The sequence below is a fragment of the Meriones unguiculatus genome, chromosome 3 (assembly GCF_030254825.1).
Source record: "Meriones unguiculatus strain TT.TT164.6M chromosome 3, Bangor_MerUng_6.1, whole genome shotgun sequence".
In the NCBI taxonomy this organism is placed as follows: domain Eukaryota; kingdom Metazoa; phylum Chordata; class Mammalia; order Rodentia; family Muridae; genus Meriones; species Meriones unguiculatus.
Window position 1 is genome coordinate 105,325,424 of NC_083351.1, and position 15,905 is coordinate 105,341,328.

Here is a 15,905-nt window from a genome sequence, read left to right on the forward strand (position 1 = left end):
TAGCCATGTCATTGTACAATGTGAGGAACTTTTAAAAAGGGATTTGTAGTAATTTGTCGCCTAGCGACTGTGACAAACATCTGTTGCAGCCCTCACACCTATAAATATGTTTTGGCCTAGAGACCTTTCATTCTCAGCTAGTGACTCAGGGCCCCATGCTCACCACTAGTGACCATCTGTTGATGCTAATTCCTGTTGAATTTTTCTTAGAAAGGTCAGTTAATATCCGGTTACGGACTTTAACATTTCTTAGTGTAATGTGTCGGACTTTTTTTTTTTTTTTTTTTTAATCCTCTGGAGACTTACTCTGCCCTCTACGAGTGATATAAGCAGGGAGAGAAACAAAATAAGAGCAGGCAAGGTCTCTCTCCAGAACACAGAATTAGAGCCGTGACAAAGCAAATGGGATGTGTCAACTGGAGGATTAAACAAGCAAGCCGGAGATTAAGAAACTACATAGCACTCAATTTGAAGCTTTCACTCTCTCAGACCAATTAGCCAAGGAGCAGCTTCTCCCACGGCCAGGGACAAAGAGGCACCATGCCTGTGTTTCCCACCCAGGGAAGCTGAGCCCTCCTTCTGGGGGCCAGTTAGTGTTCTGTTCAGACCTACAGACACACACACACACATACACACAAACATATTCACACAGAGACACACATGCACACATACATACACACATATAGACACACACATGCAAACACACACACAGAGAGACACACACCACACATACACCCCTCTCCCCTTCTCCCTCCCTCCTTAATTTGAAAAGGTACAGGAATGCCCCCTCCCCGAGATGGTCCCTGCCCTTCTATCTCAAATTAAGCACTGCCTCTTTGGGGTGGAAAAGCATCGATTATTTAACCCACCATCTAGAAGGATGCTTTCTTCTCCTAGCTGTGGTATTCTTGTCAAGTGCCCGAGGACAAGATGCCAGCCATTTTCAACGTTTCCACTTCTGTTAGTGTTTAATAACTAGATTCTGTAACCAATGGCTTGGGCAAGGGAACATTTTTTACAAGCCCAAGGCAAGCACTTCCTTGAGACACATAGGAGACTAAAAGGCCCTTCCTTCTGGAATACCACAGCCAAGATTTGATTCAATCACTTCACTGTCCCTAAGCAGGAAAAGATTTCCCCTCTATCCTCAAAGGGCAGATAAATATCAGAGTCAGGAACCCGGCTTCAGGGAAAGCTGCTATGGTGGAGGGAGTTTGCTAACTTGGCACTCTATCTGAGCTGCAGTTTCCAACAAATTACAGCCCAGGGGTTACTGCAGCCAGGCTCAAAAGTAAGTGTTCTGTCCTTGCTTTTTGACCTTTGGTTTAGCTGTATGAACCTGGTGGTTATGTTTCTTAGAACTGAAAATTAAAAAGTTAACAGCATAATTCCCAATTTTGCTCTTTAGATGCTAGAGCCATTGCACTGGGCCTGAGCACCACATACAGCCCAAATGGACAGAATTACTGAGTCATTCCAAAGTGTGTCTAATCTAAAGGCCAATGAAAATTAATTTTGTTGTATGTGATAAAGAAGGATAGCCTAGGTTATGACAAAACCTGGTGACTCTCATGGATAGTACAGATATCAACTACCAACTAGCGTGTTGGACTGTTTGACTGTGGGTCACATTCCTTTAAAGAGAACATTTATTTGTTTCTCTTTATAGGTAAGCCAGCAGTCGAATAACATAACCAGTAGCTTTTAACAGAATGCAGCCATACCAAGATAACCACACCCCCACCAGTCATAAAAACAACTGCATTCTCAATGTGGTATCTCTGCTTTGCTAACTCAAGCAGATTTTGAAAATAAGATATGGTTTAAACACTGCATGTGTTCATGGTAAATTAGGTACAATGCAATAACAATGAGCAGCATGAAGGGAGGATGGGTACAGTATGAGTTTGGGGGTGTGGAAGGCATAATCAAGAAAGAGGATGATGAAAGGTGACATCCCTTAAATGCTGCCAGAAATATGGAAAGAAGCAAGTCCATAAGTCCTACAGTAAAACAAAACTATAAATATAAAATTTTCCTGCCTGGTGTAGAGGACATTTCTATGTGAACATACTTCTTCTACTTCCTTATGCACACATATAGCAATAGAAATTTGCTTATGAATAGAAAAGCTTAGCCCTTCAGTGTATCTGAATTATAATACAGAAGTCAGCAGGTATGTATATATATGTATATGTATATACATATATATATATATATATATATATATATATATGAAGGGCTGCCTGCAAACAGTTATATAAAGAGCCACTCAATTGCTTCATTTCCATGCACATTATTAATCTACTTGAGATGCCTCTCTTTTAAAAATGAGCATTCCACAAGTGAAAGAGAATAAGTGTAACTAAAGGGATTGAAACACTCTAAGTTGAACCATACCAGTGACAGGCGCCTGCTCTTCTGAAGTCCTCCTTCATTCTTACCTGTGGGTGACAGATACTTATCTTTGCCACTGGAGTTCTCAGCTGGCTCAAGTTTCTGCCAGCGGTGTGCAGGGGAATTTAATGACCGCCACCTGCGATTTATATGTGTGTGTGTAAAATGTCAAGCAGTATTTTAGATCACCAACTAGCCAAAATCAGTTTCAGGAAATCACTTTCGAGATATCAGAGGGCACAAGGAGGTTGTATGTACATGCCCACCCACCACAGCCCCTTGAATACAGGAAATTGGCCCCTTTCTCTTCTCCATCAGGGGCACGGTTTACTGGGCATGCCTGGTAGTGAAATGACCTTAGATGCCTTCTGTTTGGTGAGCAGACACATACAGATGAGAAAATACACAGCTAATAAGAAGTAATAACTATTCTGCTTTCCGTTTCTACGCTATGTTACTTACATGAACAAGATTGGGGGAAAATTAATATAGAGAAATGGCTCTCTGATCAACCCCAACCATTTACTTTTTCTGGGTGAGAAGCACCCAGAACTACAAAAATAAAACTACTGTGGAGCATTCCTTTACTGAGTCTGGCCATCCCGAGCTTTCTTTTCACACAGGCAAGTAGATCAGTTAAATAGGGTGTTAAACATTTCTATCCCAACCGACTTGGGAACCCATATCCCTAGGTGAAAACTACAAAGGTCTTTTAGGAATGCAGTCTTTAGGAATGCAGACACAGACAAATAAGACTAACAGGGCTTGCTGGGCGACAGAAAACCACTTCTTTTTAAACAAACAGTAACTATTTTGAAGAAACAACATATAAAAGAAACAGGGAGAGATCGTCATTCTTTTGTTAGTTATTCTGTGCTTTGGGTTATTTTTTGATGATGTGATAGTTTTAATTAGCAACAGGACATGATATAGAGTCACCCTGGGAGAAGGGTTTCTAAGAATGCCTGTGAGGAATCACCTGAATTACGTTAACTGAGAGGAGAGGATTTGCCTACTGTGGGCAGCATCACTCCCTGGGCTTTGGATCCTGGATATACAAGTGAAACTGTCCAGTTCTAACAGGTTTAGAATGACCCCTCTACCCGTCACAGCCATAAGATACCCCAAGCAAAGATTACATATATGTTTGGATTCATCCAGGTTTTTGCATCAATTTCCAATATGATATTTTTAAGATACAAATGGATGAGTAGTAGAAGAATGAAACATTTCTCTAAACTCTAAAATAACTCGCTGGCATTATAAGAGCATGCGAAGGTAGTGTTCTTTTATGCACCACTAAGGCTGTGAGAGAAAGGGACTAGTAGAGCTACAGCATGACTCACACTAGCTAGGGTACTCAGGAGTCTGACTGTCCCACATGGTAAGTCTGGAGCTATACATAAAGAGACACTGACTGAAGTTTGGAATCATGGCTCCCTCTGAAATATTTATGGGTCCTAGGACCTGCACATAAATAGCTTTCAACTAAATTTTCAAATCATGGCCTCTTCTGAAATATCTTCGGGCCCTGGGTTACATACTTCGAAGGTCTTCTAAAGTCTGAAGTTGGAGAAAACTGAATAATTCAAGCCCTATATTTCTATGCAATGGATATTTACTTTCTTATGAAGAATGGACCTAGAACTTTGTCTAAGAGGGGAATAATATGCATGCTAACAATACTGCTTAAAACATCGATGGTGATACAGATGGGTGGGGGCATCTTGGACAGCAACCATCAGTGGCCCTTCAAGTACCATCATAATGTCATATCTACAACCTAATGGTTCCCAGACAGCAGACCTCCTACTATGCTGGGAAAAACACCCACTGAGACAATTTCACTTTCTGGCGTTATAAAGAATATTAAAATATAAAATGCTGCAATCAGGTTATAGTGATGTCTGTGGTCCTACCATGGAGAGAAGTTCAAAACATATTATTTCTGATGGACTGGCTGCTCTGATGTCTCAGCTAATTATCAGGCTGTTGGTAACTCTGATCTGAAACAGCTGCCCTGCTGCTTTGCCTCCCACAGAGCCAGCAGGGTTTACGAGGGCCACCTACAAACTACTGTCTTCCCCAGTGCTTTTTCCTTGTTTGACAAAGTTGGTAAAATACAGATCTGAAACCTCTACATGTGATTAGGGCAAAGACCATGGACTTTATTGCAAACATGGTACTGGAGATCCCAGAAACTGAAATTAGGGCATAATTAGGGTATAAAGAGAAAGTATACCAAAACACTGGCTACAGCTAAACGTCAGGCATTAACCACCTTGAGTTTCATTAAAAAGACTATGATCTCCTATGCTGTGATATTACCAACAATGGTCACTTGTAAGCTGTTTTGTTTTGTGTTGTGTTGTTTCATTTTGGTTTTTAGTATTATATAGCAGCTCCTCTTATTCACTGTGATCTAGATTATGTATTAATTCTAAATCATGTTCATGGGAACCTGGTATGGATATTTGTAGGCTTATGTTTTAACTTGGAGGCTAATTTACCATCAATGAACCAAGTACAACCTTGAAGATATCCAATTCAATCCAGGAAGGAGGAAGCATATGTATAAGTTCTAGGGACTTTGAAGGTCATCAATTGATTCAGAGCTAGGGACAAAGACTAATTTTCATATATAAATCAATATAAGAATTTTAAAAATATATTCTTTGAATTTCTAACTTCACTTATTTGTAGATGGGTAAAAACTTAATGGCACAATCAAAATAGGGACTTTAGAAATATTTATCTCTACCCTTTGTGATTGTTCTGTCTACTCTATTTTAATGATGTTGTTATTAATTCTTGTTGAGTTTCATACAATGTATTTTGATAATTCACCCTCCCAATTCCTACCAAATCCTTCCCTACCCAATTTCATAGCAACTTACTCTTGCCAACTCTCCCAAATGCCCTCATAGAAATATAGAACTATTTTCATAGAAATATAGAACTATTCTTGGTAAGACGTGTTTGCCTGCTATATCAAATATCAAAGTAACAGAGGCTTAAGCAAGAAAACAGTTCATTTCTCTATATGACATCTGAGCATAAAGGTCCAGGGTGATACAGGCACACCCACAGTGTTAGAAACCCGGACCCTTTCTGTTTTGTTGCTCAGTTATTCTCAAACCACACTTCCTCAAATGGTCCAAGACAGTTACTTCATATAGTCAATTAACTCATTCATATCACCAACATAAAGAAGAAACAGTGTCAGTAAAACATTTCCCTTTTCTCTCTAAAGCCATGTACCTATACATTCTATACATGGTGGTAGGCAAACATTCTCTGGACCTGTAAAGGTCCAGAAAGATCACATTTGCATCTTCCCTGCATTTATTTATATGAAAGAGCAGAGTAGTGGTCCAATAAAACTTGACTTTGAAAAACAGGCAACAGAATGGATTTGTCCCACAACCCAGAGTGATGTACTACCTCAGAGTGTCATGAGCTTCAGAAACATGGCTACCGGGGCAAACCAGGAACCATAACCAAGTAGGAGAGCCCTCCTATTTACTGGGAATGTACCAAGGGCTAGAAGCTACGGGTAGTGCTTTGTTTATATTACTTCTTGTCCTCACTTCTAACAGGATGAGGAAAGACCCCGTTTTCCAGAAGGCAAGCAGATACGGCCAAGAAAGGCAGCACCTGGATTAGAACCCATCCCTGCAGCTTCCAAGCCTTTTTTTTTTTTCTTCCAGATAAAAGAATGTTCTCCTGCAGTGCACTGTGAGTAAAACACATGCACACGAACTCCTATTGTACCACCGGCAAAGCAGCTCTACCAGGCTTAACATGCAACATATCGCAACAGCAAAGCTTAAAATAACCCTGTGCTAGAGGTTTCTCCCAGCTTTCACAAGGAGGCACCTACCCTTCAGCTTTGCCTGGGTAACAACTGCCAAGGTCTTACGTGCTGGAGCCTTGGTAACTAATGAGGGCCTATAAATGTGAAGGTTCCATCCCAGTCACTGAATACTTGCAGGGTCTTCCAAAGCTGAGAGAGGCAGAGGAGGGCATTGATCCCTTGTCATCACTCTTCATCTTGCTCTGAGGCAAACACATACCATTGGCTTCCCACACAAGGCTGACTATGTCAATGTGTTATGGCACTCTTTCCAGAAACTTCCTGACAAGGCTTCATGATCCTTATCAGGGCCCCAAGCACCACTTCCAGTTTATTAAGAGTTGGCACAGGAAAATGACGTTATCTGCCATCAAACCCTTGGTGCTTAGGACATAACAACTCCCATCTCTTGTCCCTCCCCTCTGGGGGAAGGGGTATAAGTTCTTTCCTTTCTAGTCAATGCTGATTTTGTTATATCCGAGACAAACTGGAAAGCAAGTCCATTAAATCTAGGTTTGTAATTTCTCTGTGTTGGCTTTATATTGAAACTTGTATCTCAAAGCCTTTCTTAGCACAAATAAATGGGTTCCTATAAGCAAGTTCCCCCAATGTCTCAAAACGAAAAGGACAGGGCTATTTAGAATCTGTTCTGTTTAGCCATTTCTGGAGGGAAATGTTATCAGCCACTGGAGAGTGATCCAAGCTACCCCAGAAATACTGAGCATACGCCATAGGATCTGATCCTTGAGAGCCTTCTCAGCAAAGCAGGAACCTGCTTTTCTGAGAACTTAAGTTTCATAAGTTCTTTTTAATCCCTCTCCTTATCTGAGGGTGGAGTCTATAAATTTTATGGCATAATTTTAAGAGTCCCCACTGGAAGTGGGTTTGTTTTCAAACTGAAGCTTTTAGAAGTTCCAACAGCTCAGAGTAAAATGCCACATTCTGAGTCAGGAATGTTTGTACATTGATGCCTCTCCTCTGTTCACATGGCTAGCAAGATGTCCCATCATCATCATCATCATGGTAATTACTGTGTGGCACTCATTAACATCATTGTGTGGGGGAGTCTGCCCAGCTCTGGGAGCACCAGTCTCCACCCCTGAAACACTTGCACGATGAGGGTGAGCATTCAGGGAACCTTCATAGCTCGCTGTTGCCAGGCAGAAGGAACATTCTGGGCTTTCACTCTTTCCATTACCTCTTTCCATATTAGGGACAACTGCAGCCCTCCCTCCCTAAGCAAGGAGTCTGCTGTAGTCTGGTGATGCCTCTTGGAGACATCACTACAGGTCTGCGTGCCAGATCGTTAATAGCCCTGGCTGGTATTCACCTAGCAAGTGAAGAGCATGCCAACTCCTCAAAACTAAGGCTGAAGTAGAGAAGAGGTAGATCTGGATGATCCCCAGAGCCTCTCTTTGAGGTTGTTGTTTAATCTGATCCCAAAAGAGAGGGCTACTTGTTCCATCAGAAGCAAGGCACCACAACTGCCTTTCTAGCCACTGTGTTCCTTATGTGTCTCCAGGGACAGCTGGGACATTCCTGCCCCCTGGTTGCCCAATTTCAGCATCAGAACACTTTGTGACCCAGATGTACTACAGAGATTGCTACATCCGGGGTTTGCCCCTTGCCTTTCTCAGTCTGGGATTCTGAGACAGCAGGTGTCTGAGAAGGGAGGTCACTGAAGACAGGAGAGAAGCGAAGAAAGATTAGAGTGAGGCTGGCTGGCCGGAAGAGCCTGAGGCTGTGTGTGTGTGTTAGGGTCTGTGAATACAGATGGTCTTGCTCAATTTCCTCCTATCCCACAAGTCACTAGATGAGGCCATTCCTATCCAGACCAAAGAGCCTGAGTACAGCATTCCCTCATGAAGTCATTTTTATTTTTCCTCTTTGGTTTTCTGGTGGCATCACAAATAGCTGCTGAAAAACATAAGCAGAATTTAAAAACTCAGAAATCCTTCCTCTGAGTTCCCATCCTTATTGGCTCTTGTTATATGTAAAGAATTTAGGTTGCAGCCATGCCACCCAAACATAGACAAACTAAAATATCTAGATTTTAGCTGAAAAAGAAGTTTGGTGGCTGAAGAAAAATATCAATTTTTAAAACAACTTCTCTGCCCTGGATGGTAACACTCTACATTTTCAAACACAAAGATGAGAACTGAGGCACTGTACTCAAATCCCAGGCCCTTAACCGATCGTTAGAACAGAAGCCCTTTTGTTCTCTAGTCTTAAGGTCAAAAATCAGGTGACTAAAACACTTGATGTTCTCTGTGTGCTTGTGTGTTAAATTTGTGCACACCCCCTATTAGATCTGTGGACATAAAATGCATTTGTAGAGCACGCAAAGTTTCATTCCGTCACCCAGGACATGAGTACCAAAAGCAGAGTAAGCTGCCTGAGTCCCAGCCCTACCCTGGCTCTCATACCTAGTGCCTGGGAACATAACCATGTACCCATGGAGGGAGGGTAGCCTTCGAGAGATTGAGGCTGAAAGACTAGAAGGGAAAGACAATGGTTATGCCATGCCAGAGAACATTCAGAAGTGCTTCCAATACCCTCGTTACTGTCTAGGAGGGACATATAATTTCTAGAGAAGACTTTGGTGTCTGTGGGGGAACGGGCATCAGTATTTGTAATAAGAAGAGATGGCTGTAGTTTTTATTCACAGAAGAAAACCTCAAACCTCTTGATCTGGAAATAGAAATCAGAATGTTCACAGTGCCAATAAGATGCAACCAACCCAATGCCTATGAGCATTAGGCATGTTCTCACCATGAACTGTGGCCTCACAAGATGGACTGTGTAGACATCCTTGCTTCCCCTGAGAACCCAGAAGTACTGTTGGCCCTTCAGACTGACAAGATCCATGTCCACGAATGCTACCAACTCAGGCTGATCATAGTCGGGGAGAAGATTATACTTGTCCCGTGGATGAACAGACTTTGTACAGGGCAGATTCTGTCACCCAGTACTAAGGGCATGAGGCTCTGGAAACTATCCTTTGTAGATACAGAGAGATAGCCGTGCTTTTCACTCAATGTAGTCTGTGGCATTACACTAACACACACATGGGTTAAAACAACTATAGAGGGTCAAAAGAAGGTAAGCTAAACACAGCCCCCAAGTCCCACTGGAAACAGGGAGAACACATGAACCACCTACACTAGATCCTCCAGGAGACCTTTCCAGAGCTGTTTGGGAAGCTGGAGATCTGGTGACTCTGCACCCCTGCCATACAACTGTGCCACCATCAAGGGAGGGGCGGATTCTCACGTTCTGTCTGCCAATGGGATGTGCACAAGGGTTAGACCACAGTGACAGAGGTCTGAACTCAGGCGTGACCCATTTAGTGTTGCTCAAGGATGTGTGTCATGAATATTATCATTTGCTACTTCTGAGAACTTAACAATGGCCCGTCACACTGTTAGGACAGGCACTAAGATCAACAATTAATAAATGGAATCTCATGAAACTGAAAAGCTTCTGTAAGGCAAAGGACAATGTCAAAGCCAATGGACAAAGTAAAGCCTACAGAATGAGATTTTTTTTTAACCAATTCCACATCCAATAGAGAATATTTAAAAATACATTTTTAAAAACCTCAAGAAATTAGATACGAAAAGTCCAAATACTCCAATAAAAAATGGGGTACAGATCTAAGCATAGAATTTTTAAGAGAGTAAACTCAAACACTTTGAAAGCTTCTTAGTAAAGGGAAGAATGTTTGTCCCCTCCCCTCAAAATGGGGCTCTTGAGCCATTCAACTAATACAGTGTGATGATAGTGACATTGTACCATTTTCTGAGCCCAGGTCTTGAGGAAATGGCAGTTGATACTTCCTACTTTTCAACCTCCTCATTTCTTATTTAGAAAAGCCACAGTATATATCCCATCTCATTTAGAAGTGACATAATTAATTTCAATAATGATTAGTAGGTACAGAAAAATACAGTGGATGGGATATTCTAGCAGGCATTTTTTAAATGTCTCCATTTAGATGCCACTGGAAAGTGCTTATGAGTAAAAATCAATATAGAATATACATGTATGTGTATGTATGCATACCATATGCCTATCATAACTTTGTCAAGAAAATTAATCAAGGAACTATACTATAATTACATGTTTTCTGGATCGTGAAATTAGAACTGATCTTTTCTGCTTTAGTCTTCTGTTTCTACAATAACATTTTTATGTCCCCAAACAAATAGCTAAATCACCCTTCAGTGGAGCATCTTCAATAGGAAGACGTCCTTTAAATACATACTCGTGACAGTGAGCAAGACTGACCCCTCAAGGAAAGAGTAGTGCCCCCACACATTCCGCATGACCCAGAAAACACATCATCAAGAACTGATAAAGTAAAATGTATTTAGATGCCAACTTGCCATAAAGGGTTAAAAGGCACACAGGGCCAAAAGGGGGATGGCCCACCCAATTAGGACCTTGTGCTATCAGTCACCAAGGATAGATCTGCCCATAGCCTGTCACAAATACCCTGTGGCTTTTTGGTACTGTAACTAGAGACCTTTATCATGTTTTAGTGATGGCAGCAAAGAAGTTATCACTCTGTCTTTATAAAATACAAATCAGCTTCTCCAGAGGCAGAAATGCCAGAAATCTACTGGGGCACTTCAGGGTTTAGGAAGCAGGTTTCTGGTTCAGTGCTGGTTAAGCTATCACCCACAAAACAAACTCTGCTGCAATAAGCACAGGCTGTATTGTTCTACATGTCCTTAATCAGCTTCAAATATTAGCCCAGCTGGGTCTAGGTACGATTTCAAGAGTAATAAATATTTTCCATGACTGTATGGGAGAATAGAGGAAGATAAAGGACTAATTCCTTCAACCAAACTTGATAAACGTCTGTGATGGCTTCAGGATACGTAAGTAGAGAAGACGTAGCCCTGTAAAAAGTAAAGGCTGACCCTGACCTTGGCCTACAATCATTTGTATACTGGAGCTGCCCTCCACAGGCTCACTAATTCTCTAACCACAAGAATCAGCAAATGCTAAAATATGGGGGGTCCCCTCCCCCAGAGTGTGACTGTTGTATATCTACCAGTGCCACTCCTACCCAGGCCAAACAAGGGGTTCTTCACATGCCCCTCCCATTTATCTGCAGTGATCTCAGAACCCCCTCTCTGAAGAGCTGTGTGAACTTAACTCCTTCCACCTCTCAGCATTGGTTTCCAAATGAAAGACAGCATGAAGACATTCAAGGACATAGAAGCTCAAATATGGTTGCTTGTAGAAATTCACCTCAACTTACAAGCAAAGTGCACAAAACTGGGTCTGAGGTACCTAGCCTATATCCCTGTATTACGCCTTAGATTTCTAAAGAAATGCATTCTTAATGGATGGGCCTGATCAGCAATATAAAATTGTACCTAAAATCCTGCCAGTCTGAACTGTTATAACAATGGAAACTCAAGAATGTATTTAAATCAATTTCTTTTAACCTCCCAAAACTAAAATTCAATAAAATTGCTAATAACATTTTCATACTAATTAGCCCATTGTATGTCTAAAAGAGCCTTGGTTTTCCTAAACACAACAGCTTTTCTTAAACCCAGAAACAAATACAGGCTATACATCCCTGATCTGAAAACCACAAGTCTGGAATGCTCTTTAAGTTACATGATACCACACACAAGTGAAAACTCCCATCCCTGATTTCATGGTCACGATGCAAGTCATAGTCACAACATAAGCATGCTAAAATCAGTGTAGGAAATTAAAATTTAGCATGTGTAAAACATAAGTGGGTTTAGTGGGTTTCAGGTTTAGACATGGATCTTATCCCCAAGATATTACAGATATGCAAATAGGCCAAAATCTAGAGAAGAGATGGAAGACCCTGAAACCCAGGCAGTTCAGAGAGGTGATACAACAGCCTCACCACTCCAGAGCAGAGAACAACAAAAGAGCTAGAAACATAAGTCTGGGTGGCCTTTGTAAACAACTGTGTTTGTCTTCACTGAGCTGCAAGTAGAGTGACAGCACTGCCCCAGAGTCTAGAACGGGCACATTTTCCCTGTGAAGACACCTGAGCTTTAGCACATACACTATGTATTCTCTCATGTCGCACTTTAAACTGTGTCCTTAGCCCTATGACCCCAGAGCCCTTGCTTGCTGATTGCTCACCCTGTGCCATCGCTCAAGGACTGCAGGGTCTGTACCTGTCAATCCATCACGTGGTACAGCAACTAGCTCCAGATTAACAAATTTCTACTGGCTGAACAACTAAATGTGCGAACACAATTACACGGTTAAGGTGCTTTCATGGCAAGACACACTAGAAGTGTAAAGTGGGTTTTGAGTTTAGATGGGCCCCATCCTCATGCCACGGGCCCATCCCCTTCCATGTCATCTGGAATAGGGATGACTGTCTCACTCACCTCACAGGGGCACCTCACAGGGCCAGCCTGGCTGCTGCTCCAAGGCAGGAACCAAAGGAGGTCAGATAAGGAAGCACCAAGCCCCAGGCTACCCTATAAACTTTCCCACATGCCTGAAACTAGTCTACTTTACTGCTTTTCCCCCTTCTTCTTTGGCATCTGGTGCTCCTTGCTTAGATATCTATCTACCTTTCCGAGCCTGCTTGAAAAGGGCTTTTGCCCTTCCCCCTCAGCTCTTGACCTTGGAACTGGCACTGCTTCTTCCAGTGTTCTTACTAAGAGTGTTTACCACTGGCTAAAGAGAAAGAGGTTTCTTCTTCCATCAGGTGACTGTAAAATGGTACCCAGAGCCACTGGACTGTATGCCACCTAGCAGAGGGTGCCCGTGATGCCTAAGGCCCACATCCCACAGCAGGCATCCCTATCATGAGCTTTGCTGTTTTTCAAGTTTCCTTTCTATCAAAGACCAAACTCTTATTTAGCTCCCTGGCAGTTACAGAGCAATCCAGGACATCAAATTCCAAAATGAGAGTCAAGTAACATAATCAGCCTTGATGTGAGATGCAATTAGGAGCTGCTGCAATGAAGTTCAGAGAACACATTTGTCAGCAGATTCGTGACTTATAATAGTTATTTCTTGTTTAGACATGGCACCAAAGGACTTATCCAAAGACACGTAATCTCATATTTAGCAAGAGGAAAATTCTCCCCCAGTTATAAATATTTTATTTCTAGCCTAGCTCTAATCTTTCACCATTTCTACACACAGAAAGGAAAAACAAACAAGAACATGGGAGAAAAACAAAGAATAAAATCTGCCAAGTGTTAGAGAATGAATGTTACTTCGTCAGAATAAAAACAAGAGACAGGAAGATGTTACCTCAGAGTTATGAGAGAGGTAAGTTTTCACCCGCATTAAATATGTTACAGTCCTGGGAGATGGCAGTCATTATCATGTGCATATGTGTGCACCTGTGTGTGTCTACACATGCTACTTTTGATCTGTTTATTTTTTTATTCGTGAAACTTTTAGAGAAAAAAAATCTAGTTTGCTCGGTTCACATCGCAAACAGTTCAAGATATCCCTTATCAACGATTAGTTACCATTTAATTTGATTTTGATAATGCCACTTCTCATGAGAGCAGCCCTTCCTCCGTTTCTGCCAAGTCCCTCTCCTTGAATTATAGAGCAAGTAGGATGCCTGGGCCCCTGGTGTAAATGGTTTATCAGTGCATTTTACTTGTTTAAAATGCCTGGTTGTCCAAAACACTGCCCAGGGATTGCCGAGTTGTTACAGAAGAGAAAGCCTTGCTTTCGGGGATGTTCAAGTGTAGGGGAAAGGAAACGAATAACACCCATGAAGCAATCGATCAAGAAGTACAGCCACTTCGATGTCTCTAAAACTGCTCTCTAAGCTAGTTAATTAATCCATATAGTGTGCCAAGCACTGTTAGAAGGGACACAGTAAGGTGCTTGGCCTAGTCTCATTTTATGCAGAAAGTTGCTCAATACAGTATCAATCTGCTTCTTTTCATTTAAAAGAATTTGGATAGCAGGGCGGTCCTGCCTGGCCCCCATGGTAGAGGATGCGCTCAGTCCTGATATGACCTGATGTGCTGGGATGGGTAGGTGGGGAGGGGTAGATTCCCTTATCTTAAGAGGAGGGAAGGAGAGACACAAAAAAAGAGGGAAGGAGGGTGGGATCAGGAGGAGAGGAGGGAGGGGTCTACGACTGGGGAAGATGAAAACTAGGGAACCACAGAGAAATGCAGCCTTTAAGGAAAGTATCACAATTGGCTAAATCACTCCACGCAAACCATGCCACAGGGCTGTGGTTTACAGAAATAGTCTGAGGGGTCTTGTTCCAAGAGAGTTCTTTTTCTTTGGCAATAAGATGAACCACAATATCTTTGTTTCATAATTTTCTTTCTACTTCTTCAAATCCAAATTTTGGTGATCTCAATTGGAAGCCCAATGGGTATGTCTAGCTGGTTCCTATAACGTCTGTCTGGGCTGGATGGGAGACTGCATAGATGCAGCTCTAGTCCAGTCAATGAACACAACCTACCGGCATCGCTGCCCTCCTCCTACCCACTGCTTAGCAGTAACAAAGCAATGAAAACCATGTACCACATAGCAGGGAGATGAACACAGTCTCAACATTGATAGCTTAAGTGTTTGTCAAAATTGATAAACTGGCGTAACATTTAACTCACAACTGTCCATCAAATCTTCAAAATGCAAACTTAAAAAAAGCTCCAGGAGCTTAGATTTCAACCACCATCATCTCAACTTAAAAAGAAACATCAAAAGCTTGGAGTAGACTCAAACTGTGTGTGGAGAAATGAGTTTTAAAAGTTCCAGGCCACTACTTCCTTATTTTGAGGAAAAAACAAACACTCCTTTGCATGTATTTCTAAGCTTATAGTGCTAATTTTGACTCTGTCAGTGTCTGCCAAAGGAAATTTCCTAGGATTATAATTTAGTTTAAGCATATTTAAACTTGTCAGAATATTTTTTAAATGAACAGCTAAGGAAACAGACTCCAGAAAAATAAAATGTTGTAATTACCTTCGGCCTGGTCCACAGTCGTCGCCTTCAGGCATTTCTGCCCTTTAAGAATGACAGCAGCCGCACCTGCTAGCCACAGCTAAAACAACCTGAGAATGCTGTCTTGTCCACAACAGACTCTCTGAAGAGGGAAATCCCGGCAGGGGAATTCTTCCCTTTCTGGAGAAAAGTGCTCCTCCTCTACTCAGAAAGTTGCTGTTTACAAACTTCCAAAGTGCCTTGAATGAAGCGAGCCCTGGACTATTATGACAGCCCCCTGCTAAAAATAAAGAGGTCACCTCTCACTCCAAGCACTGTGACAGGCAGCTGGGCGGGAGTGCTGCCCGGGGCCCAGCATTTTCCCTGAAGTCGTGTGAGAAGGTGTCACCAGGGATGACTTCACCTAGCACCTGCCTGCCCTCTTTCCTTTTTTTTTTTTTTTTTCCTGGCAAGATCTAGGCAGCTACCATAATGTGGAGTGGCCACAGGAACACTGAAACCTCACTCCAGCTATCAGATCTCCTCCTTTGAGTCACAGTAGGGATTTGGAGGGCAGAAAGAGACAGGAGGAGAGAAGGGAGGAGGAAAAAGAACAGGGGCTGTCCCGGGAAGAGAGTGGGAGGTTTGTTTGCATAATACCTGCCACTCAGCGAAGTGTCTCTTACCCAAAAGGAGAAAAACACAAAGTCCTGGAACAATC

The 15,905-nt window shown here is 42.1% G+C and overlaps 1 protein-coding gene across 2 annotated transcripts in view; it reads right to left on the reverse strand.

The window, feature by feature from the left end:
* Positions 1–15,905, reverse strand: part of Retreg1 (reticulophagy regulator 1) — a 128,144-nt gene that overhangs the window by 18,000 nt on the left and 94,239 nt on the right. The window contains exon 1 of one of the 2 annotated variants that reach the window (XM_060380414.1): positions 15,227–15,770. The exons of the other annotated variant lie outside the window; for it this stretch is intronic. Within the exon in view, the coding sequence (XP_060236397.1) occupies positions 15,227–15,261 (35 nt within the window). The 5' untranslated portion in view covers positions 15,262–15,770. Of the gene's footprint in view, positions 1–15,226; positions 15,771–15,905 lie in introns of those variants that run through there. 2 annotated transcript variants of the gene reach the window in all.